Below are 26,749 nucleotides of genomic sequence, written 5' to 3'. Positions count from 1 at the left end.
TACAAAGAAAACATTTTTTTTAATTGACAATTAAAATTTGGCGCCCAACGTGGGGCATTTGTAATGATGTATTTATATCACTGTAAGTTGCCTATTTGTAGATAAACAAATACTTTGAACTACTTTGAATATTCTTCATACTTTGAACTACTGTTACCACCTTACAGAAAATTTAAAAAAACGAATAGTAAATTGTATACTAAGACAATAACTTTTTTGTCTCAACATTGCTTTGCATTCAAAAGAAAAGGAAACGTATGTACAAACGAAAACAATAAATAGAAGAATTGTAAAGTGGAGAGATTCTTGAGATTTGGAGAGATATATGAATCATATTACAATTGTTGAAAATTAATTGTTTGCTAAAAAAAATATTAATTATTTACTGAAATCATTAAAAAAAATATGCATTAATTTAGTAATGTTAAGAAGAAAAACATTCGTACTTTAATATATTGATGAAATTGTATAACGAATTGTTAAAAAAAAATCATGAAAACAACAAATTTTACAATTATTTCTTGAAAACTTTAAGTAAATATATAAAAAAAAATACACAAATTTCTTAATAATGGCTTTTGTAATGTTATGTAACAATTGATTAGTTAAACAAATTTAATTAACAATTAACACATTTTTCTCTGAACTCAACACGTGTATGCAATTAATTGAAGAATGAACGTGGGTTTCTGTATAACACTTTTAACTTAAAACCCACGTAATAAATCCTTATTTTGAAGAAGAAGAAAAAGATTAATTAAATGAATTTCTTTACAATGTAATTTATCTATAAGCAAATTTCGAAATCAATCTTTATCCATTTTCATATTTCTATTAATTGCCATAATCATGGATCAAACGTCCACGCAAAACCGATAATTCGTTGAAATTTACATAAACAATTCATATTTTTAGAATTTACATCATAATTACCAAATTTTATAAAAAAAAATTAAAATCAATGTAAAGAATCGAATTTCGTTTAGACAAAAAAAAATAATTTGATTTGAGTCAAACATCCTTATTTGTTGTTCAACTCACGCATTTTCGGTAATAATATAAGAGAAGATTTCATAAATGATTCTTAAACTTATATGTTTTGAATTTTGCTAAAGATTTCGTTAATCGGTGTCCAACTCTAGAATTGTGCAATGTGTTAACAGTTGTCGTTCTTTTCTTTTTGTGAAGGATTATTTATGGTCAATTGTGTAAATAGGTAATTTGCAGGTGTTAAAAACGAATTGCTTTCCATCCTTTTTTTGTCCTTTTCGTTACTTCCTTGAGTGTTTTATGACCTATCTCTGAAGTTGGAAATTTTACCAAAACTTAAATACAAGTGAATGTTCCTTATTGGAGCTTAGCGCTTTTTAGGATATATTTTACTAAGAAAATAGATTCTTTCAATTATGTTTATAGATCTTATTCAACTCTTTCGTTATATAATATGTTAACACTTCAGTTTGAACTTGCTGATGGATTTTTTGTGGTCGGTTGTGTAAATTGCAGGTGTTAAACGCTTTTTTTGTCCATATCTTTAATTCCTTTTTTTATGATTCAATTCTGAAGTTGGGACAGCTTTCACCAAAACATAAATGCAAGAGAAGATTCCATGAATTTTCCTTATTGGAGTCGTATTAGCACTTTTTATAACATCTTTTTCCAAAAAAAATAATAGATTACTTCGATTATGTGTATAGAACTTATTCAACCTTTTTATTAAGTAATACGTTAACATTTCAGATTGAACTTGCTGAAGTATGATTTATGGTTTATTGTGTAAATAAGAAAATTGCGGTTAAAGAACTTTACCTTTTTACCCTTTTCTTTACTTTTTCGTGTGTTTTATGACTCATTCTGCAGTTGGGACAACTTTTACCACAATTTAAATACAAGAGAAGATTCCATGACTTTGCATTATTGAAATCCAATTAGCGCTTTTTAGAACATCTTTTACCAAAAAATACAATAATTCAATTATGTTTAAAGATATTCAACTCTTTCATTATATAATACCTTAGTACTTTAGGTTGAACATGATAAAGGATAATTTATGGTCAGTTGTGTAAATAAGAAAATTGCAGGTGTTAAAAACGTATTGCTTTTTATCCCATTTTTGTCCTTTTCATTACTTCCTTGTGTGTTTTATGACTCAACCCTGCAGTTGGGACAACTTCTACCATAACTTAAATACAAGAGTAAATTCCATGAATTTTCCTTATTGGAGTCCTATTAGCGCTTTTAGAACATCTTTTACCAAAAAAAAATAGATTACTTCGATTATGTGTATAAAACTTATTCAACTATTCCATTATCTAATACGTTATTATTTCAGGTTAAACTTGCTGAAGGATTATTTATGCTTTATTGTGTAAATAAGAAAATTGCAGTTTTTTTTTTAAACTTTGATTTTTTACCCTTTTTTCGTCCTTTTCTTTACTTCCTTGTGTGTTTTATAACTCAACTCTGCAGTTGGGACAACTTTTACCATAATTTAAATACAAGAGAAGATTCCATGAGTTTTTCTTATTGGTGTCCAATTAGCAAAAAATAGATTCTTTCAATTATGTTATATAACTTATTTCAATACCTTTATATTTCAGGATAAACTTGTTGAAGGATTATTCATGGTTGGTTGTATGAATAAGGAAAATGAAGGTGTTAAAAATTTTCATTTTTCAGCCTTTTTTCGTCCTTTTCTTTACTTCTTTTTATGTTTTATGATTCTGGATTTGGGACAACTTTTACCAAAACATAAATACATGAGAATATTAAATGAATTTTCCTTATTGGAGTGAATCTAACGCATTTTGTAACATCTTTTACCAAAAAATAATAGATTTAGAATATTTGAGAAAAAATCATCAATGTTCAACTCTGAGATTATATAATGAGTTGATACTTTTAAAGGATAATTTAGGAAAACTGCATTGATACTAAACCTACCACTCGCGGTCAAATTGCCAGTTTTGAAATAGGTATGTTTAGTGTAAATCCTTTTTTTTCGTCTTGTTTTTTTGTCTTTCTTCCTTCTTCGGTTTATGACTCAGATCAATCGTTTTAGAATGCAGGTGCAATGTGTTTCAAAATTTTCTGTTCTTAATTATTCGCGATTTAATAGAAAGGAAAGTTGGTAAAAAGGGGGTCGGATGAATGCGTGCATGCATGCATTTAAACCAATGATGTTTGCTGTTTGCATGTATGGAACTGCTTCTACCACAGTTTCCAAGACATATATACTCGCGCGCACATATACATCGAGGATTTCTAATGCATCCAAGGACGATGCATGTGCCTTCAACATTGTATACACACTTTCCATAGGAAAGAAGTAAAATGGACGTGAAAAAAAAAACAACAAAGAAAAAGTAACGCAACAATCGCACGGGTAATTTACATTCAATGCGTCTTATTGATTCGTAAATCAATCTTAGTTTTGTTTCATCTCTAATTTATACCATAAGACAAATTAAGAATAATCGAATTTTTCAAAATTTAGATTTTTTTTAAATGAATAAATTAGTTAATTTTAAGAAATATTTTGATAATTTTCTATATATTTTATGATTACATCAGAAGCGCTTTTTAATTGCGCTTCTTTTGATATAATTATGGTAACTTAAAGTTAATTAATGTAAAACATATGGCGATTTTTGTAATTTATTTTTACGTCTTTACGTTTTATTTAATTACTCTATAACCACACATGCTAATTGGATCATCAAATATTTAAATTAAAGCTAGAAATAGACCGTTTTCAATAAGCCTACTTCAATTTTGAATAGTTTCCAATAATTTTTTTTTTCAGCATTATATATTTTAATAAATAACTTGAAAATTTATAGATAAAAATATACACTTTTCAATGAGCTTTGTACTTTTATATTTTTCTTTAAAAAAATCAATTTTACATAAAAAAATGTGTTAATAAAATAAATAGATGTAATTTTACATTCGAAGAAATCATCAAATTTTCATTCAAAATAAAAATTCTATAAGATTTCAATTAATTTCTGTCTAATAATCAATATTTCATGAATCATTCAAGAAAAACATTACATGCATTTATTTTTTTTCTTTCAAGGTGTTCAACTCTTAATGCTCTACGATTAATCAAACAATTGTGTGTTATTACAATTAGTTTTTTTTTCAATAAAAACCATATGAAATCGATAATAAAAGTAAACAGTAAAGACGTGTACATTATAATAACTAGAAAACGTACAATCATGAAGAAAAAAGCAACAAATTATAGCATATTCATAGTCTCTAATAAAGCTAATAATATAGTAATTTATAATGAAAAAAAAGTATCCAGAATGAAATATGATCAGGTAATTACGAAATATTTGCACGTTTTTCATTCACTGCTTTCAACATCCATTATAAAATTAATATTTAAACGTGTATCATTGTTAACATTGTAAAATTTCAATCGATATTTATGGGATACGTTGCGTAATTCCACGTCGAAATGTTGATGGAAAACGCACGTAAAGTTTCATAAACACATAAACTAATTTTTCGTATAGAAACTTTTGTTATTGCACAACATAAAATTTTCGTTATCATTATAATAATTAGATTAATTATGATGTTTTTAATATTTAAAATTTAACTAATAATTCTATTAATTGTAAAAAAAATTACCAAAAAAAAATTTGTTTTTCTTTCAATAAAAAAATATTATTTCTAGAAATTGTCATATAAAATTTTCTTCATTATCCCATTTCTAATATACTTAATAAGTTTCATAATTTTATTAATTTTTACAAAAAAAAATAGTTTTCAAAAAATTTAAGGAATTTAATTAAAAATTTCTGAAAATTTCTTCGCTTATAATTTTTATTATTTAATTGTAGCAAATATTTTTTTAATTGCTATAAGTAATTGTTTAATTAGACCATGTATTGAATATACATATGTAAATATTAGCACAATTATAAAGAAAAAATGAAAGGTAAAAAAATGCATAAACATTTTCTTTGTTTTGTTAATTATTAATGCAAATATTCATAATTTTTCTATGATCTTTATGAATTATAAGAAAACCGACTTGCGTATACTTGTTTTTTATGAAAATTATAACAATTTCTTCAATAATTTTCGACATAAACGAAATTATTCAAATTGATACTTTTGTCTCAATTTTTTTTTAAGAAATGAAATATTTAAATAATTTAAACAAAATATTTAAAATTTCTTAATTTATATTATTTTGATTAATTAATTATTAATATTATAAAAAATGAGACGTTTTTTATCAATTTTTTTTACACAAAAGTTTTTGGAAGAAATTAAGTATTTTTATTAAGAAATTTATAATCTAAACAAAAAAATATAACAAATTGATTATAATTTGTATAATTTATATCATTTTGAAAGTGGAAATGATATATAATGAAGCAATTAGTAAAATGTTATTTAATTATAAATATTTAAACTAAAATTGAGACGTTTTTTTTTTCAATTTTTTTAACATTCAAATTATTTCAAGTATTTTCACTAAGATATTTATAGTCTAAACGATGTAAATCTTAAAATGTAACAAAAAGTTACAAACAAATCAAGAAAGTTGTATTCACACATAATCCGCAAATTCAACTTGTAAAATGTATCCTTGAATATAAAACAAGAATGAATCATTTCGCATTTACATAAATTGCTTTTTAATATAATAAAAGTAAAAAAAAATAATAGTAAAGAAACGCGAGAAAATGAAAATGTTACAGTATAATTACATAACTCACTCTGTTATTACAGTTTTTTTTTTATTCAACTTCTATCCTCTTTTTTTGTTATGCAGTGAACTAGTAGTATCTGGTCGGTGGATCTCTAACGAAATTAACATAAACATTAACATTAACGTGTATTAGTTAGTCCTTTTTTTATAAACATACACAGACGTTCTTTCCTCTCTTTTTTTTGTATTATTCCTGAGTAATGCATCCTGTGCGATGTGCGCTGTGACCACGCACTGTGAAGCAATTACTTCTTCCACATCTCTCATCTCCTAAAGAACAATTACCTCTCCGACGCCTCGTTAAAAACATCCACGTCAACCGGAAAAAAATATGCAAATCTTTGGTGGTAACAAAAAAATATAAGAATTAATAATGATGGGGAGTGAATGGTACTAGCACGAGCCTTGACTCTTCTTCAGGCGATACAGATTATACGAATGTGCGGATGTTCTTTGTTGTGTTTTGTTTTCTGAAGGAAATACTAAAGACATAGTTTCGTTTTGATGAACTCTTTATTGGTTTTAATACTTGGGATTATTTTTTCAACTTTGAACTCAAATTATACTCAAACGGATGAAACCACAACAATACTCGCTACATTCCACAAACATTCAGTTTTCATATGCATCTTTTAGATCTATTCAAACTATTATATTTATTTTTTTTTTCAAATTTGAATGCGAAATATTTTTTCATATTTGAACCAAATTATCAAAAAACTTTTCAATTTTCTCGTATTTGATTAACATTACTTTCTTACAAGTACTTGCCCTTTTCAAAGTACTTGTAAGAGTATACTGTATAATGTATTTTTTTTAAAAGTTTTGTATACTTGAGACGTATTTGATTCACATAAAATTCTTACAAGTACTTTTACTTTCCAGTGTACTTGCAAGAGCGCATTTTATGATACAAGTTTTTAAAAGTATTGCAACTTTTATACTTGATGTATGTAATATCAATCGATAAAAACTATAGCTTCGTTTCAATCAATCTATTTTATACTTGTTAAGTATCTTAACAAGTACTTCTAAAGTATGTAAACCTTTACAATTTGCTTTTCTAGCGTTAAGTTTTATTTTGAATGCGGATTAGTACCAGATCATCAAAAACTTTTTGAATTTCTCGTAAAATTTAGCACATATTTGATTACCAAAACTTTGTTGCAAGTACTTGTCCTTTTCAAAGTACTTGTAAGAGTATACTGTATAATGCAATTTTTTAAAAAGTATTGTATCTTTTATAGTTGAGACGTATTTGATTACCATATCTTTCTTGCAAGTACTTTTACTTTTCAAAGTACTTGCAAAAGTGCATTTTATAATACAAATGTTTGAAAAGTATTGTAACTTTTATACTTGATGTATGTAATTTCAATTGATAAAAATATTGCTTCATTTCAATCAATCTATTTTATACTTGTCAAGTATCTTAACAAGTACTTCTAAAGTATGTAAACCTCTATATGCATTTAGACAAGTATCGAAAATCATGATTCACCTTGTACATAAAATGTGAAAACATTGCATTTCAAGTGTTAATTTTAATTTCTTTCAAATTTAAATGTGTATTAGTCAAAATTCATCAAAAACGTTTTGAATCACTTGTAAAATTTAGCACGTATTTGATTCTTGTCCTTTTTCAAAGTACTTGTAAGAGTACAATGTACAATACAAATTGAAAAGTATTGTACTTGAGACATATTTGATTACCATAACTTTTTTGGAAGTACTTTTAGTTTCCAAAGTACTTGCAAGCATACATTTTATAATACAACTGTTTGAAAAGTATTGAAATTTTTATACTTGATGTATGTAATTTCAATCGATAAAAACTATAGCTTCATTTCAATCAATCTATTTTATACTTGTCAAGTATATTAATAAGTACTTCTAAAGTATGCAAACCTCTACATGCATGTAGACAAGTACCGAAAATCATGATTTAAATATCATAAATTTGCAATTATCCATGTTTTTAAATAATGAATTCTGTTGTCTTCATTTTCATTGTAATTTCTGCATGTTCCATTTATATTCTTTCCAGGAAATACGGATAATCGATTCTTAAGAAATAATACAATAGCTTGTTCTACTTTACCTAATACACTAAAAATTACATCCATTATAATTAAATAACGACAGTTTATTTTCTACTTTTTTTTATATTCTTCTTCGAAAACACCATGTGTTCAATTATATTATATTATACGTTTCTTTTTGTTAGCAAAATTGAAGCTTTCCATTTTTTAATAGAAGTATTTTCTTTAGAAAATTAGAAAAAAATATATTTAAAAAATAGATTCTGAAATATAGGAAATAATGAATCAAAAAAAACTTTTTTCACCTAAAAATTTCATTTATAACTTATTTTTTGTATAATTTAACAATACTTAACAAACCTATACAATATTTACTAAAATAATCATCAATAATTATAAATATGATGACGATACACATCGTTTTTCATTATTGAAAATTTATGTAATTGATTCAAACTGTACTTTTTTTCTTTCAATCCTTTTTAAGGTCTATTTTTGATGTGGTAACAAGTCTAATTTATTGCTATAAACAGGACATCTGTTTTATGCTTTCGAATTGTACAAACGTCCTTGCTTTGTTCACGTAAATGGATCAAATTCTGATGGCTTAATTACACAATTAATGTCTATTTTACAATACAAAAAATAAGTAAGATTTCTCATAAAATAAATAGATTTATTACATTGCAACACTTCAATTATTATACAATTTCATTCTAGTTTGTTTTAATTGCAAATTTTTTGATTATTCTCTATCTAATTATTGTTAATAAAGGTAAAATAATTTGATTAATCGAAAATATATTGTTTCTTTGTTTTAATTAGAAATTGCTATAAAAAAATTTAGATAATTGAAAATTAAAATAAAGTGAGAAAAAAAAAATAATTTTTAACACAAGAAAAAATCAAAAATTTCTTCAATGATCATCAATTATTTATGTTAAATCTAATAATATTTATTAATTATAATTAATACAATTCAAATTATAGATTTTTTAATTAATCCATCAATTTTGCAATATTTTTGTGTGTGTGAAAATGTGTATTAATTTGTAATTTTTAGACAATTTTAAATAAAAACAAGCACGGTTTTCTGTACAAAAATTGGTATTTACATTAATTGTGTAAGAAGGAATAATGAAATATGTATACTATAATTACTTTCATTGTTTAAGTGTACAAATTGCGAATAATTACCTGGCAATGTCGAAAACTAATCCATTTGAGACGGAGTTGGGACAAACTTCTGGCTCTAAACGCAGCATCGTGACTCGTACGTATATAGTAAACACTTGTAGGATGATTGAATTTGATACCGGAATAAGCACGTTTTTTGTTGTTGTTGTTGTTGTTTGTACAACAAAACAAGTTTTGTTCAACTAGCAAAGAAGTAGTAAAGATGTTTATAAGTATAGTGATGGTTTTTTGGGTAGGCGGATAAAACGATGTTGCAGAGAGATAGGTAGGTAGGTGTACCACGGATTAAGTAAGTCCGCGAGCGACTGGCCTCGATGGCGCTCTGCACTTGTGGAATAGACAATCAGAAAGGCTCGAATGCAGCAGGTGAACGTCAGGGCGTCAGGTGGAAGACGCACGAAGAAATACTCACCAGAAAGCCACACCGGATGTAGAGGACGCAGCTACTACTTACAACTTACCACGTAAAATTACATGACTACATCATTATTATCATCATCGGCTACACCAATGATTCCCTAGCCTGTCCACGTCTTCAATCCCATTCTTTGATCCAATCACTTTCGAATTAAACTCATCTCCCATTATCGTTTACGTCCATCATGAAATGAAAGATTACCATTAATTTACAATTCTGCATAAAATGTCAAAAAAAAAATTGACAGATAAATAATTAAGACATTCAAACTTATATAATTCATGCATTTACGTCCATCAACAATAAAATATTTTTATTGAATGGAAATTCTGCGTAAAATGTCAAAAACTTTTGACAGATACACAATTATGAAATTTATCTCTCATACATACATAATTCTTATTGACAAATATTTCAATTCACCTTGAAGATTCATTTAACACAAAATATTAATATTAATTAACAGAGCGTTCAAATGTCAAATATCAATCAGAAAATTGACAGATATGACATTTAAATACACATACTTACATAATTCGCATTGAAATTCACCTCGGACGTTCATTTAGCAACAAAATATTAACATTAAATACCAATGCTGTCAAAATGCCTAAATCAATCAGTAATTTGACAGATAAATAATTATGACGTTTTTGTATTCATACTTATATAATTCTTATTGGAAAATATATAAACTGACTTCAAACATTGATTTAAGTCCATCAACAACAAAATATGGCCATTATATGAAAATTCAACGTGAAATATCAAGAAACATTAATCATTTGATAGATACACAATTAAGACGTGTATATGACATTCTTACATAATTAACATTGAAAAATATTTTAATTCACCTCGAGCATTCATTTAATAACAAAATTTTAATATTAATTACCATGTCAATATGTCAAATTACTGATTGACATATGACATTTTTCTATTCATACTTAGATAATTCTAATTGGAAAATATTTATATATAAATTTTACTTTAAATGTCAAAAATAAAACAAATGACAGATACACAATTATTGACATTTCTATGTCATACTTATATAATTCACATTGATGAATATTAAAAATCATAAGATTTAACAAAAAAATATTATCATTAATTGACAGTTCTGCAATTGTTTATAAAATGTCAAAAAACAACAATTGACAGATATAAATAATTATGACATTTATATTTTTATATTTACTTGGAAACTGATTTACGTCCACCACAAATATGGCAGTATTTGACATTTTTTTGCATTTATTGACAATTCTATACAAAATGTCAAAAATAATCTATCAATTGACAGATACAGAATTGTAACAGTTTTATAATCATTCTGACATAATTCATATTGAACAGAATTCAAATTACGTTGGACATTCATAATTTTGAGCAGAATGTCAAAAATATGTCAATTATGACATTTATATAATAATATTTACTTAATGGACATTGAAAAGTAATACAACTTACCTCATACATTTATTTGCGACAATATTTAATGAAATATCTCCGATTAGGGCACAATTTTATACAAAATGTCGAAAGTACTCAATCAATTGACACATTCATAATTGTGACATTTATATAACAATATTGATAATTTCATCTTGAAACATGATTAAACTTACATCCGATTTTAATTTACAGCAATAATCAATTGTTCTGTACAAATGTCAAAAATAAACAATCAATTGACAGATACATAATTCTGACATTTATATAATTATACTGGCATAATTGACATTGAAATAAAATTCAACATACTTCTGACATTTATTTACACAATATTCAATAAAAATATTTCCATTAATTCAAAAGTCTATACAAAATGTCAAAAGTACTCAATCAATTGACAGATTCATAATTGTGACATTTATATAACAATAATTATAAATTCACCTTGAAACATGATACAGCATACATACCATTTTCATTTACATCAATAAACAATTGTTCTGTACAAATGTAAAAAATAATCAATCATTTGACAGATACATAATTGTGACATTTATATAATTATAATGACATAAATGACATTGAAATATAATTCAACATACTTTGAACATTTATTTACACAATAATCAATAAAATTTTTCCATTAATTCAAAAGTATATACAAAATGTCAAAAGTATTCAATCAATTGACAGATTCATAATTGTGACATGATTCAAATGTCAAAAATAATCAATCAATTGATACATAATTGTGACATAATTCATAATTCAACTTCCTATCGACAATTATTTGTACAATAATCAATAAAATCTTTGCACTAATTCAAAAGTCTATACAAAATTTTAAAAATAATCAATCAATTGACACTGATACTGATTTATATTTAAAATCAATAAATAAAATCCTAATAATTCACAATTTTGTACAAAATGTCCAAAAATAATCAAACAATAATTAATATTTTTCAAATAATATTTCTACAATAAATTTTCCACTACTTTATATAAAAACACAAATATAAAATCACTTCCTCACAGCAGTTTCAATTAATTCGTTCTTCAAACTATGATACATTTGCTTAAGCAAATTAAATTAACAGTACACTTTTTTTCTGCATACCTCTGCGTTTTATCATCATCGTATTTGCATCAATTTACTATCGGCATTTCTTCTCTTCTATTTACCGCATCGCAGAACATTTGAATATTAATTTCGACCGAAAGGAATGCGTATTTTTTTCGCCACAAAATATGTATAAATAAATATACATATATTCGATGAAAATTACACTTTCAGATCATCGCGTTTATAATTTGTAAGATTTCAAATTATAATTTCAACGTTTACATAAATACATACGAAAACGCATCAATCCAATCGTAATTTTTGAATTAATTTGATTCGAATTCCTTTAATTAAATATTACAAAGTATAGATTTTATAACAAAATTTTCTTATATTGAACATCTTCAGTTGTTTTTATTGCTTTCTTCTTAAGATTTTAACAATTTTGACTATATTTTAACAAAAAATGCAGTTTTTTTTCACAATAAATTTATACTTGTTTTTAAATTATTTTTTCAAATCTATAGTAATTAATTTTATAAATTACTGTTAAATTATAAAATAATAATTATGTAGTAATTTAATACAAAAATTTCGTTGTCCGGATACATTTTTCAAGTTGGCTTACGTCAGTATCCTTCCAAAGTTTCGTCGAAATATTCAAAACAATGGAGTTTATATGATTGAGTCAAGGCAACAAATTAACAAATAAAAAACGTTGCGTACATTTTTCGAACGGATGTTGGATTCCATCTAATTATCATTGACTATTCACCTCTAAATTTTGTTAATTTCAATTAAATCCTATATTTTTTACCTGTTTCATTTCATACGAATTCGCGAGTTTTTTTTTATCTTCATTTCCTCAACTAACTTTCCATTTATTTTAACAAGTAGGCAAATGTCAGTTACATAATATATCTTTTATTATTGTTTAGTTTATAAACACAAATTATATAAAAAAAATAGTATAATCTTATAAGATTTTGTTTTTTGAGAAGTTACTGTATTTTGACTGTATAATTTTAAAAAAATTGCAACTATCACTAATATATTGATGGGCTCATTGGAAAGGCCATAATTTTGTCTAATCATCATATCATCTAATTATGATTGACTACTTACTCACCTCTAAACTTTGTTAATTTAAATCAAAATCATGAAAATATTCCTGTTTCATCTCATACAAATTATCAATTTTTTTTTTATCATTATTACATTATTATAACTTTTGTTTTAATTATTGTTTAGTTTATCATAAAATATATAAAAAGTTTAATATAATCTTATAAGAATTTTTTTTGAGGAGTTGAAAAAAAAAAAGAAAAAAATTGTTGTTAAATTTTGACAGTGTATTTCGGAAATTTGGAAACTATCACACATATAGTGATAGGTGATAGTGATAGGTTCCTTAAAAAGGCCATAGTTTTATCTTTAATATGCATATTTGTTGATATAATTAGTATTAGTAATAATCAAGTAATTAATTATAATGTTTAGACATGCAAACTAGAGAAAATTCATCTTAATTTGATTGTTAATTAATTGGAATCAGAAAAATTACATAAAAATGTGTAATTTCAATATTTTTTTAATAACTCAAATTTACAAGAAATACGTTTCCTTATTTTGTTTCCATCATGTTTTACATGTGTGTACTTTATTATTTTTTATTTCAGAGAAAAGGTTTAGTAAAGAAATGTTGGTTTTGAGCACGAAACGTTTGTTATTCTCGCACCGTCGGTATTATACACAATTATTGTAAATGTACTTCGATGTTATAAGGAAATGTAAACCTATTCGAAGCTTCATGCATTATGCAACGCGATTGAAGTACAACACAATGTATTATTATTATTATATAAATGGTTATGGTCGTGCGAGGAGGAAGAAGAAGAAGGAAGGTGAAGGAAGGGCGCAGCGCCAAAATCGGAAGTGAGCAGGAAACTTAACCGATTTTTTACTAATTTATTATTTAATATTTGTAACAACATCGATGAAGACAAACGAATGAAAACAATTGTGTACGTTGTTGTTGTTGTTCTTCTTTATTATTTTTCAGTTTACGTCGTGTGATTCGGTATGCGTCCTCAGGGGTCACGCGTTCCGGACGACAGAGGCCACTTCCGGTCTGCAAAGCCAAACAACAAGAAGTGGAATTTCCAGTATAAACACACACACACAACGAGAGAGCGGTCGCAATTAATCGGACTCGACGCCGCTCCGGCGTCCTTCAAGAATGCAAGCAAATCTTCGTTAAAAGAGGTAAAAAAACGTTCATTTTTTTGTATCTAAATCAGTAGATTTGTTTCTTTCAAATATTGCTGGTAATTAATGAATATTTGCTTATCAACGTTGATTTGATATTATTAAAAAAATATATAATTTTTTGTATCCAAATCTTTTGATTTTTTTCTATCAAATATTGTAGATAATTAATTAATATTTGCTTATCGACGACGATTCGATGTTTTCAATAAAATGCAAGTAAATCTTCGTTAAAAGAGGTAAAGAAAATCGCTTCTTTTTGTATCTTGATCTTTTTGATTTGATTCTTTGAAATATTGCTGGTAATTAATTAATGTATGTTTATCAACGCTGCTTTGACATTTTCAAAAAATGCGAACAAATCTTTGTTAAAAGAGGTAAAGAAAATTGCTTCTTTTTATATCTTAATATTTTTGATTTGTTTCTTTCAAATATTGCTACTATTTAATTAATATTTACTTATCAATTCTGCTTTGACATTTTCAAAAAATGCGCACAAATCTTCGTTAAAAGAGGAAAAGAAAATCGCTCCATTTTGTATCTAAATCTTTTGATTTGCTTCTATCAAATATTGTAGATAATTAATTAATATTTGCTTATCGAGGACGATTCGACGTATACAATAAAATGCAAGTAAATCTTCGTTAAAAGAGGTAAAGAAAATTGCTCCATTTTGTATCTAAATGTTTTTATTTGTTTCAATCGAATATTGTAGATAATTAATTAATATTTGCTTATCGACGACGATTGGACGTTTACAATAAAATGCGAACAAATCTGCGTTAGAAGAAGTAAAGAAAATCACTTCTTTTTGTATCTTAATCTTTTTGATTTGATTCTTTCAATTATTGCTGGTAATTAATTAATATTAGCTTATCAACTCTGGTTTGACATTTTCAAAAAATGCGAACAAATCTTCGTTAAAATAGGAAAAGAAAATCGCTCCATTTTGTATCTAAATCTTTTGATTTCTATCAAATATTGCAGATAATTAATTAATATTTGCTTATCGACGACAATTGGACGTATTCAATAAACTTCGAGTAAATCTTCGTTAAAGGAGGTAAAGAAAATCGCTTCTTTTTGTATCTTGATCTTTTTGATTTGATTCTTTCAAATATTGCCGTAATTAATTATTATTTGCTTATCGACGAAGATTCGACGTTTTCAATAAAATGTGAACAAATCTTCGTTAAAACAGGTAAAGAAAATCGCTTCTTTTTGTATCTTAATCTTATTGATTTGATTCTTTCAAATATTGCTCGTAATTAATTAATATTTTGTTTATCAACGCTGCTTTGACATTTTCAAAAAATGCGAACAAATTTTCGTTAAAAGAGGTAAAGAAAATCGCTCCATTTTGTATCTAAATGTTTTTTTTTTTGTTTTAATCGAATATTGTAGATAATTAATTAATATTTGCTTAACGACGACGATTCGATGTTTTCAATAAAATGCGAGCAAATCTTCGTTAAAAGAGGAAAAGAAAATCGCTTGTTTTTGTATTTTAATCTTTTGATTTGTTTCTATCGAATATTATAGATAATTAATTAATACTTTCAAATCTTTGTTAAAAGAAGTAAAATATTGCTTAAATTTGTGTCTAAAAAAATAATATTTGCTTATCATACAAAGATTCGAAGTTTTCAATAAATTGCGACTAAATCTTCGTTAAAAAAGGTATTTTGTTATTCAAATCTTTTGACGAATACTACAGAAAATTCATTGACATTTGCTTATGTAAATGAAATAATTATTAGCAACTAAAAATTCAAATTGTGAAATTACAATTGGTTCAAACATTTTTTTAAAACTAAATTTCAGATTAATTTACATAGGAACAGTATACATTTTTATATTAAAAGTTACTTTATTAGTTACATGCACTATTTTAGTTGATTTCGTTAATCGAGGTAAAAAAATCACTATTTTTTTTATCCAAATCTCCTGATTCGCTTTTTTCAAATACTGGAAATAAATTACATTTATTAATTATATTGAGAAACATTGCTTTTTTTCTCTTATACATTTTTATTTTGTATTTATTAATTACATAAAGAAATTAAATGAATGAAATTAACATTTATTTAATAGTCACCGGTTTCCATAACTACCCGATGACATTCAGTAGTCATGGAAATTCAATGTAAGTCAAGTTAAGTCACTTTGACAGTTACTTGTCAAATAATACAATAATTATGATCAAAAAAAAGTTAATCTTAATCATAACTAATTTAACGACCCCAATTTTGATGTAATCTTATACAAAAGCATGTGCCAGCTTTTTACATAATTTGAACTTGAAATTAAAGGAGAAAGTCTGAACATTATTAAGTCAAAAATCAGAAATGTGTTTGGGATTTGGTGCGGCAATTTAAATGTTTAACGCGACGATTATGATTTTTTTTTTGTACTCTTCACGTTGAAGTTCTGCCCTTTTCGGTGGAAGATATTATTTTTACGGATGCAGTGGACCCCAACCACCTGGCAATTCGGAATGCGGCACATGGTGTTTTTGTGTGTGCGCGCCGAAGTGAGAGCAGATGGTGGATGTGGTTGAGGTGGCGGACGGTCGAAAGGCGTCTTTCACCGAAACAAAAAAAATGTATATAAAGGATGAAAAAAGAGAGAGAAAAGGATGAAATTAATGATGAAAGAAACAAGGAAAGGAAAACGCATCCACCCCAAGACAGAAGGAATAATCTGAAGGAAAAGTAAAATCCAATCACCATCAATCCTCGACCAAAAACAGCATATGGTTTCGACTGTCATCCCCCGATGAAATCTGGTTTGGACAAAACCATCCTGCATCGATTACTATGATATTTACGACTTATGCACTTTTACAGCAAAACCTCTTTTAGCGCTTCCTCAATTAACGCTGTATATACTCAAAGTCCAAAAAAAAAGCTCTAAATTTACCTAGTAAATATTATAGTGACTTATTTAATATAGGTTAATGTGACTTTGTTTCGATTAGCGCTTGTCTTCTAATAACGTATATTAAGCGCTAAATTACTTAATAAACAATTAAATTAAAATATATTGACAGAAATGTTTATGTCAATTTTTAGAAAATTTAATTGTAAAATATGTTAATTATTTCATAAATTTCTCATTTAATCGCGACTTCTAAGTAAAGAAAAAAGTATGACACAAATTACATTAATTTCGAACTGAAAATTGAGTCAATTTTTATTCCTGTAATTAAACAATTATAGAATCAAATTGAAAAGAATTTTATATCAATAACATATACATTAATTTAACATTGATGTTAATTTGTTAAAGATTAGTTTACTTACCAGTTAAAGCAATTAATAATGAATGTCATTTACAATTAAATTATATTAAAAGAGATTGACAGAAATGTCATTAGTTTATGTCAATTTGTAGAAAATTTAATTGTAAAATTACAAAGTAGATGTCGCAAAAAATTATGTTAATTATTTCATAAATTCATCATTTAATCGCGACTTCTAAGCAAAGAAAAAAAATAGGACAGAAATTTTATTGATTTCGAATTGTAAAATTGCGTCAATTTTTATTCCTGTAATCAATTGGAAAAGTAGATGTCGTTATTTTGTGCTTCATACCACAAATATTTTGTAAATTTAACATACAAAATTATTTTGATTTCTGAAAAAAAATATTAAAAAGTATAAAGTATTAATTAATTTGACATTGATGTCAATTTTATAACGATATATTAGATAATTAACAAGTTAAAACAATTAAGAGAGAGTGACAGAAATGTCATTAATTTATGTCAATTTTTAGAAAATTATTTATAAATTAATAATGTAGATGTCACACTTATTATGTCAATAAACACTTTTTTTAATTATTGGAATATAATAAAAAAAAAAATTCTATTATTTTAATGATAATAAATATATTAAAATGGTAAATTTAGATTGAATAATTTTGTTTCAGAAAAAAAAAATATTATTAGGAATTGAAAAAAAATAATAAAATGAAAGTACGTAGGTTATATTGAAGTTATCATTTGTTTATATAAATGATGAAGTAATCAAGCTTCCATATTTGCAGCGAGGAGTGCAGTGCACATGCAACGATCCTCGCACAGAATCCATTTACGTAATGACGCCACAAGCAATTGCAGGATCTGCAACAACATCAATTGGCGCCACAGCGTTTACTGCTCGTAAACAGCACCAGCATCAGTACGAATCTATAACGGCTCCAATCTGTCCATGTTACATCCAATATTTACTCCATAAATCTTATAGAAAGTTACAAAAAAAAGTGTATTTTTTTAACAAAATATTTTTATTGAATTAATCGAAAATTATTTATAAAAAAATACATTTTGGTTACATAAGAAGTGCTCTTTAATTACGCATCTTTTGATATGATAATTGTTATAAAATGTTAATTAGTAATTGAGATAAAACAATGTTTCGTTATTACTGTCATGTCTTGATGTTTTATATAATTATTCGATAACCACGTTTACCAATTACATAAGCGAATATCCAAATTAAAGACAAAACTATGGTCTTTACAATGAGATTATAATCAGATTTGTGATGTTTACCGTTCTTCTGTAATCAATTGTCAAAATTTCTAAACGCATTGCTTTACATAAGATAAGGGGCGTTTGGCCACGCGTTTCTATTTTTAATGTTATTCTATAAATCGAAAATAATTTAATAAAAAATTAATATATTATGATTATTTAAGAAGTGCTCATCACTTATGCATCTTTTTATGAGACAATTGTTATATAATATTAACTAATAACTGAGATATAACAAATTTTCGTTATTACTGCCATGTCTTGATGTTTTATCTAATTATTCGATAACCACGTATACTAATTACATAAGCGAATATCCAAATTAAAGATAAAACTATGGTCTTTCTAATAAGATTATATTCAGATTTGTGATGTATACTGTTCTTCTGTAATCAATTGTTAAATTTCATCAAATACATTGCTTTATATAAGAAAAGTGGCTTTTGACCACACGTCTCTATTTTTATTGTTATTCAATAAATCGAAAATAATTTAATAAAAAATTAATATATTATGGTTATATAAGAAGTGTTCTTTAGTTAAACATCTTTTGATGAGACAATTGTTATATAAAGTTAATTAATAACTGAGATATAACCATTTTTCGTTATTACTGATATGTCATGATGTTTTACCTAATTATTCGATAACCACATTTACCAATTACATAAACGAATATCCAAATTAAAGATAAAACTATGGTCTTTCCAATGAGATTATAGTCAGATTTGTGATGTATACCGTTCTTCTGTAATCAATTGTTAAAATTCATCAAATGCATTGCTTTACATAATAAAAAGGGCGTTTGGCCACGCGTCTCAATTTTGAATGTTATCGAAAATAATTTAAAAAAATATATATATTATGGTTAAATAAGAGGTGTTTTTTAATTACGCATCTTTTGATATGATAATTGTTGTATAATGTTAATGATTAACTGAGATTTAACATTTTTTTTATTATTATTGTCATGTGTTAACGTTTTATCTAATTATTCGATAACTACGTTCACCAATTACATAAACGAATATCCAAAATAAAGATAAAACTATGGTCTTTACAATGCGATTACAATCAGATTTGTGATGTTTACCGTTCTTTTGTAATAAATTGTTAAAATTTCTTAAACGCATTGCTTTACCTAAGAAAAGAGAACATTTGGCCACGCGTCTCTGCAGGTACCTCTAAAAAAATCGTCAGCTGTTCCCTCCGGAGGATAAAGGATGGCCCTTTTTTTGTCCGTCTGGACCACAGGTGCAAGTTACATCTCATCTGATGAAAGATGCGGTGGGGCGAAGGGGTTTCTCCTCGCAGCGATAATAATAAAGGTGTTCTTCCATTGACGTCGATCGAGGAGAGCAGCTGAAGAGTTTTCCTCGAAGTTTACAGTCCACATGAATGCATGCAGAAGAGAGGCAGAGAGCAGACCTCTTAAATGTTAGTCAATACGTTTCAAACCGTAATTTACTTAATAATACACGAGCCTCGAGGATGCTCTAAAATGTACTTACTTAGTAGTGGAGCAGAGATGAAAAATGTATTTACGATACTTACCAATTACATAAACCACGTGTGCATTGAGTGATGTCATGCGATGTATACGAGTTTGTAAAACTGTACGCGAAATTATGTGTGAGAATTTATGTAAGAATTGTAAAGGGAGACAAATTACTGAATGAAAAAAAAATCTATACAATAACGAAACAATTATATTATACAATAATAATGGTATATTTCCAAACATTTCTATATTCATGTAAGAAATGTATAGAAAACAAAAAATAAAACGAAAATTTTGTTGAATGAATAAAAATGAAAACAAAATCCAATACAATTGTATTATATAATCATTGATCATTGCAACCAAATGATTGCTTTTACCTCGAAAACTTAACTAAATACATCAATCAAAAATATCTAAAAAATGAAACATTTTTATTTTTTTAACAATTAATATATTCAAACAATAGTTCTTTGATTTATTACTCTTCCTAAGCATTTGTTTAATTACTTTGCAAATAGTGCATTCTGTGAATGGTACATGTAACTGATCTACAAGTACTTTTCCAAGTATCAAGTAATGTGTAAACTTCGTAATATTATATCAAAGCTGAATTACTTTGCAATTATTGCATTCTGTGAATTGAATATGTAACTAATCTACAAGTACTTTTTCAAGTACTTTGCCAAGTATCAAGTAATGTGTAAACTTCGTAATATTATATCAAAGCTCAATTACTTTGCAAATATTGCATTCTGTGAATTGTATATGTAACTAATCTACAATTACTTTTGCAAGTACTTTGCCAAGTATCTAGTAATGTGTAAACTTCGTAATATTATATCAAAGCTCAATTACTTTGCAAATATTGCATTCTTTGAATTGTATATGTAACTAATCTACAAGTACTTTTGCAAGTACTTTGCCAAGTATCAAGTAATGTGTAAACTTCGTAATATTATATCAAAGCTCAATTACTTTACAAATATTGTATTCTGTGAATTGTACATGTAACTAATCTTCAAGTACTTTTGCAAGTACTTTGCCAAGTATCAAGTAATGTGTAAACTTCATAATATAATATCAAAGCAATATTTTTACATATTTAAAAAGAAACAATCACATCAATTACAACTATTTAAGGGTAGAATTGAAAATATGTAGATAATCTGTTAGGCAACTTTAAATACTACATATGCAACTAAACTAACAGCTTATAAATGATTAAATTTAAAATTTTCATACATGAATTTTCATAATAAAATTACTTTTTTTTCCTTTAATACTTTTTATTTTTAATTTTCCAATAATTTATAAAATATTTCTATAATAATTAAATTTGAGTTTTTTTAGTTTAATTAATATAAAAAATAATTATACAACTAGGTGCATATTATTGATCAATAACTTAAAATTGTTAAATAATTTAACATTTTAAACTGAATATAGAAATATTAGTCAGAATTAAACCAGAAATGTATGCAACTAAATATACTTTCTCTTTACTTTATCTTCAATTATTCTCAGATTATCTTCAAAACAATTAAACTTTTCACTTGTTATAATCTTTAATAAATTTTATTTCAGTTTTATTATTTAATAGTAATAAGATTTACTGATTTCTTTAATTATTTGTCTAATTAACAAATTTTTCGATCAAATTCTTAAAAGTTATTTTAAATTGTATTTAATAACTTGAAAACTAGCATTTTCTAGATAAGTATCATTGTGTTATATGAATTAGTAACCGAAATATGTAGATTTTTCTTTATTTTATATTTATGCAGCCCAATGTTCGATTGGAAATTAATTATTTGAATTTATTTGAAAAATTACTAATGATCACGTGTTAAATATAATAATTAACAGGTTTTAATTAAAAATATAGAAATTTATATTGGTTTTTGTTTTTCATTCATCAAATCTTATTGGAAAATTTATTATATAACGTAAAAAATATTGTTAAATTAGTTGCATATATTTGTGTAACAATCAAAGCTTGAGGAATTGTGATTATATAAATTTATAACGCGTTAGATTGGTTGCGTATATTCACCTTCAAAAGTTAGAGAATTGGGGTTTTAGGATAGTTTTGTTTTGTTTAGGATTATTCAAACTCTAAAGTACAATGAATGAAGCTGATGAAATTATACACAGGATAATGTGTTTTTTTTAAGACATTTCTATCAATTTCTACCCCTTTTGGGTTTATTAGCCCCCCACAAATTTTGTTTTTTTTGGTAATCGAACCAACGACCTTTTATAACAGATTTTTGTGATACAGGCAACCATTTAATGATGATTATACAAGTTAAGATAACAAAATGTTAGTTGGGTTGCATATATCACTGTGATTTGTAGGGGTAATGGATTGTGTAATTTATGATTTTTTTGTGAAAGATGAAGGATTATTGTGTCATGAAAAAAGGGTATTAAAAAGTAGGGCTAATTGACACATATATTGTTAGTTTATTTACGCTTATATCATGTTCAGTTTACATTAATAACATCATTACGATCATCATCAGTTTGTATAATTAAAATTTATGTTTATTTATTATATATCTGTATATGCATATTTATAATATATAGTTACGTAATAATAATAATAATAGATAGTGCATATATGTTAGTTAATTAATTAATTAATTATATATCCGCTACGTTAGACATAAAATCGTGATTATATACATATTAAAGTTTATATAATTATTTGTTCAATGGTAATTATAAATGTTAATATCACAGTTCATATCTACATAATCAAAAAGGAAGAAACGTAGGAAACGATGGATGAAACGAGGAGGGAGAAAGGCGATACGTATTGATCGTTACTTATAACTCTTGTACACATTATATAATTATATACTATATACAATAAAGGATAGAACCTGCTGAGAGATATACAAATATATAAAGAGAGAGAGAGAAAGAGAGAGATATTGATGTTAATTAAATGAGAGATGGGTGGAGTTTCCAAAAGGGCTCAGTTGATGGAAACTCGCCGATCTCTCCAACACCAGTCGCATCTCACATCAAAATCTACTTAACTTCTTAAGTATACATCATCATATAGTATATTACATAACATCAAGTTTATAAGTCTATACACAGCTATTAAAGATACTGTTTTGTTTAATAATTTTTTTTTTTTTAAAGTTAATTACCCTGCAAATTTCTTCCAAATAGATCTTCGTTTCGTTCCAAGACACGTTAATATTTATGTACAGGTCAATTCTGTCGATTCAATCAGTTGATGGTTACATCAATGTGCGAAAAGAAAAACCTAGTCGAAGCGGCAATATACAGTTTTGTTACAACATCAAATTATATATATATATAAAAAAAATAACAATAATAAAAATAAATTTGATAAAAAAAAACGTTCGTTAGTTATTCTGTCGATCGGTTTTCTTTGTTCTTGTTTACAGGTTGGAGCTGAAGGTGATGGCCAGACCGTTCTTAACGATCATGTCTTTCGGTGGAGTCGTTTCCTTCTCGTTGTTGACGGAGCGAGATGTCATCGTTGTCATGGTGATGGCAGAGGTTGAAGGATCGCCCTTGCTCACCAAAGGACCTAAAAACCAATTAGATATTAATAGTTTAATATGTTGAACTTTATGTTGCATTTTGGAGAAAAGTTGACAAAACTTTCATGATTTCATGAGCTTGACTCTTTGTAATACTTTGGACATCTTGAGAATTAAAACAGAATTTGGTCAAGAAATTTCAATTAAAAACAATACCTGAAAACTTTTATAGGTATAGGTTATACCTTGACATTGTCAACTGTCAAGTTGACAATCAACAATGATGTAATCAATTCCAGTTTTTACCAACTATATTTGGATATAGCTTTTACTTATAATTGACAAGATTGGTTTCAAATTTGTTGTTGTATTTACCTAGGTCACACTCGTCATCGTTGTTAGGACATATCGAGGTGCCTCTGGCTTGTCGACATTTCGTCGACCCCTGCTTATTCCTTCTCGGAAACACGCTGTTCTCCATGTGAAGAGTAGCGTTGATGTCTTTTCCGGCGGCGCAGGTGCAGGCTTTGAGGAAGCTCTTCTTGAAGTTATCGGAGAGGAAGGCGTAGAGTATGGGATTCATCGCGGAATTGGAGTAATTCAGACACGAAGCAAGGAGATGGATGGTAAGAACGAAGGATCCGGATTCGGTGTTTGAAGAGAAGATCAGAGTGATCTGCAGTATCCAATAAGGAGTCCAGCAGATGATGTAAACTGTCACAACAGTCAGAACCAAATTGGTGACCTTCCTGTGCGACTTCTTCTTCTCCTTGCTTTTGTTCTGCGGCCCGACAGTCTTCAATTTACGAAGCACCAAGCAGTAGAAAACCAAGATCAGGCAAAGAGGAATCAGGAAGCTGAAGACGAACGTGTATAGGGTGAAGGCTTTCGGAGACTTTGAAGTTTGCCAGTCGATGATGCAGGATTTGGATTCCATGATTTCATCGCTGTTGGGATCTAGGCAATGCCAAGTTACTTCTTTGGCGAAGAGCAGGATTGGGATCATCAGGAGAAGACTGCAGAGCCACGCCGCCATGGACACGATTCTTGAGATGAACGGAGTTCTCCATTTCGGAGAAGAGATCGGATGGCAGACGGCGATGTACCGATCTGCGCTCATGATGAAGAGGAAGAGACTGCTTGTGAATTGGTTGAGGCTGGTGAGGATTAGGTAGGCTTTGCAGGCGATGTCGCCGAAGATCCAGGACCTCTTCACGATCGTCACGATGAGGAACGGTATGCCGATGAGGAAGAGCTCATCGGCGATGGCCAGATTCACTATGTACATGTTCGTTACGGTCTGCATCTTGGAGAACCTGAGCACTACATAGATGACCAGAGTGTTGCCCACCAAACCGATGAAGCAGATCAGGGCGTAGAGGATCTCTTGGAAAATGAAGACGGCTGATTGGCCTGCCGGCAGACACGTTACGTTCACTGCTGTGTCGTTCATCTCGACCAATTCATTCAACTATTTCCTGAAACAAACCAATAGTTTAATACTTTATATATTCCAGAATCTTAACCTATTTGCAATTGTAACCAAACGTATCCTCATCTTAACCTTACATAAAATACAAGATACCATAATCTAACCTAACCTCATATCAACAACAAAAGTTAACGTAACCTCAAATTAGCGACACACGAACAACAATAGCTACCCTAACCTTATCATATCTTAATCTGATCTAACCTGTCATGAACTACAAAACCTAACCAAACATACTAACCTAACTTTTAATAACCTAACCAAATTTGTCAATATTTCTGCATATTCCGCAAGAAAAATTCTTATATAATCAAACAAACACAACATGTTCTAGCTACCATCCATCAATCAATCATATATGTTTTAAATTCAAATTATTATTTTTCTTTTTGCCCTTTTTCCCATCTTATAGCCATAATTTTCCACGGAGCTCATCCATCCGAAGCGAACGTAATTTATTATCCAAACTACAAATATTAATATGAATAATATTCGATATTCGATGAGGGTGCATCGCCTTACACAATGCTCGTGATTTATTGCCTCGTTCGCGGCTTCTCCTTTTCGCCCGCCAATAAAATAGACGATCGGCGATTAGTTGTCTAGTTTACAAAGAAAGGAAAACAAATAAAAGTCAGTATAACTAATAGAAAGAAATACGCAACGAACGGGGCCGAATGTACAATGTCCCAACGGTTTCGCATCGATGAATTATTTATTTATAAATAGAACTTCTGAAGGTCGACTTCAATTTCCATTCTTTATTGACAAGACAAATTCCTTATCGATGTGGATTTTATAAAATATTTTTTATACCAGAACTTCTTGTTTCTATTATATATTATTTATTTAATAAGAAACTTTACATATTCATTAATATAAACATAAATTTATTAAAATTGCAAGTTATAAGGTAAAGAACTTTTCCTTGTGGAATACCATATTATATCAAAGCACCGTTGATCTTGAAATTGTCATAGGACTTTGAATAATTTACTTCAAAATAACAAATCTTTGGAAATACTTTGATATAATTTTTAATACTTGGAGATAATCGAAGATATTTAGACATTTTTGATGGTACTTGGAAGAAATTGGTGATACTTCGAGATACTTGCAAATAATTAGTGATAATGGAGATAATTGGTAAGAATTAAAGATTATTGAAGATACTTAGAGATAATTGCTAATAATTTGAAATAATGGTAGATACTTGGTAGATAATTGGTAATACTTGGGTATGAGATATTTGTGAATGTCCAGGAATTTTTATTCCAGAACTTTTTGTTTCTATTATATTTATTTAATAAGAAACTTTATTTCTTCATTAATATAAATAGAAATTTGTCAAAATTTCAAGTTATAAGGTAAAGAACTCTTCCTTGTGGAATACCATATTATATCAAAGCACCGTTGATCTTCAAATTATCATAGGATTTTGAATAATTTACTTCAAAATAACAAATATTTGGAAATACTTTGATATAATTA

The 26,749-nt window shown here is 27.1% G+C and overlaps 1 protein-coding gene across 1 annotated transcript; it reads right to left on the bottom strand.

The window, feature by feature from the left end:
• Positions 1-22,877: 22,877 nt before the first annotated feature.
• LOC108569943 (somatostatin receptor type 2-like) lies at positions 22,878-25,240 on the bottom strand. The gene is made up of 2 exons (XM_017931724.1): positions 24,142-25,240; positions 22,878-23,813 (listed from the first exon to the last, which is right to left on the bottom strand). The coding sequence occupies exons 1-2, from the start codon at positions 25,217-25,219 to the stop codon at positions 23,662-23,664; spliced, it is 1,230 nt and encodes a 409-aa protein (XP_017787213.1). The 5' UTR covers positions 25,220-25,240; the 3' UTR covers positions 22,878-23,661.
• Between the last annotated feature and the right edge of the window lie 1,509 nt (positions 25,241-26,749).

This window comes from Nicrophorus vespilloides, unplaced genomic scaffold, assembly GCF_001412225.1.
Source record: "Nicrophorus vespilloides isolate i.1.1-1 unplaced genomic scaffold, Nicve_v1.0, whole genome shotgun sequence".
NCBI classification, from domain to species: Eukaryota; Metazoa; Arthropoda; class Insecta; order Coleoptera; family Silphidae; genus Nicrophorus; species Nicrophorus vespilloides.
This window is presented reverse-complemented; position numbering and strand designations above follow the sequence as displayed.

Bases quoted from the DNA above. Each gene is read 5' to 3' on its own strand.
- LOC108569943 (XM_017931724.1), bottom strand. From the start codon at position 25,219: ATGAACGACACAGCAGTGAACGTAACGTGTCTGCCGGCAGGCCAATCA. The intron at 23,814-24,141 runs GTAAATACAACA...ATTGGTTTTTAG, and splicing joins CGATGACGAGTGTGACCTAG to GTCCTTTGGTGAGCAAGGGC.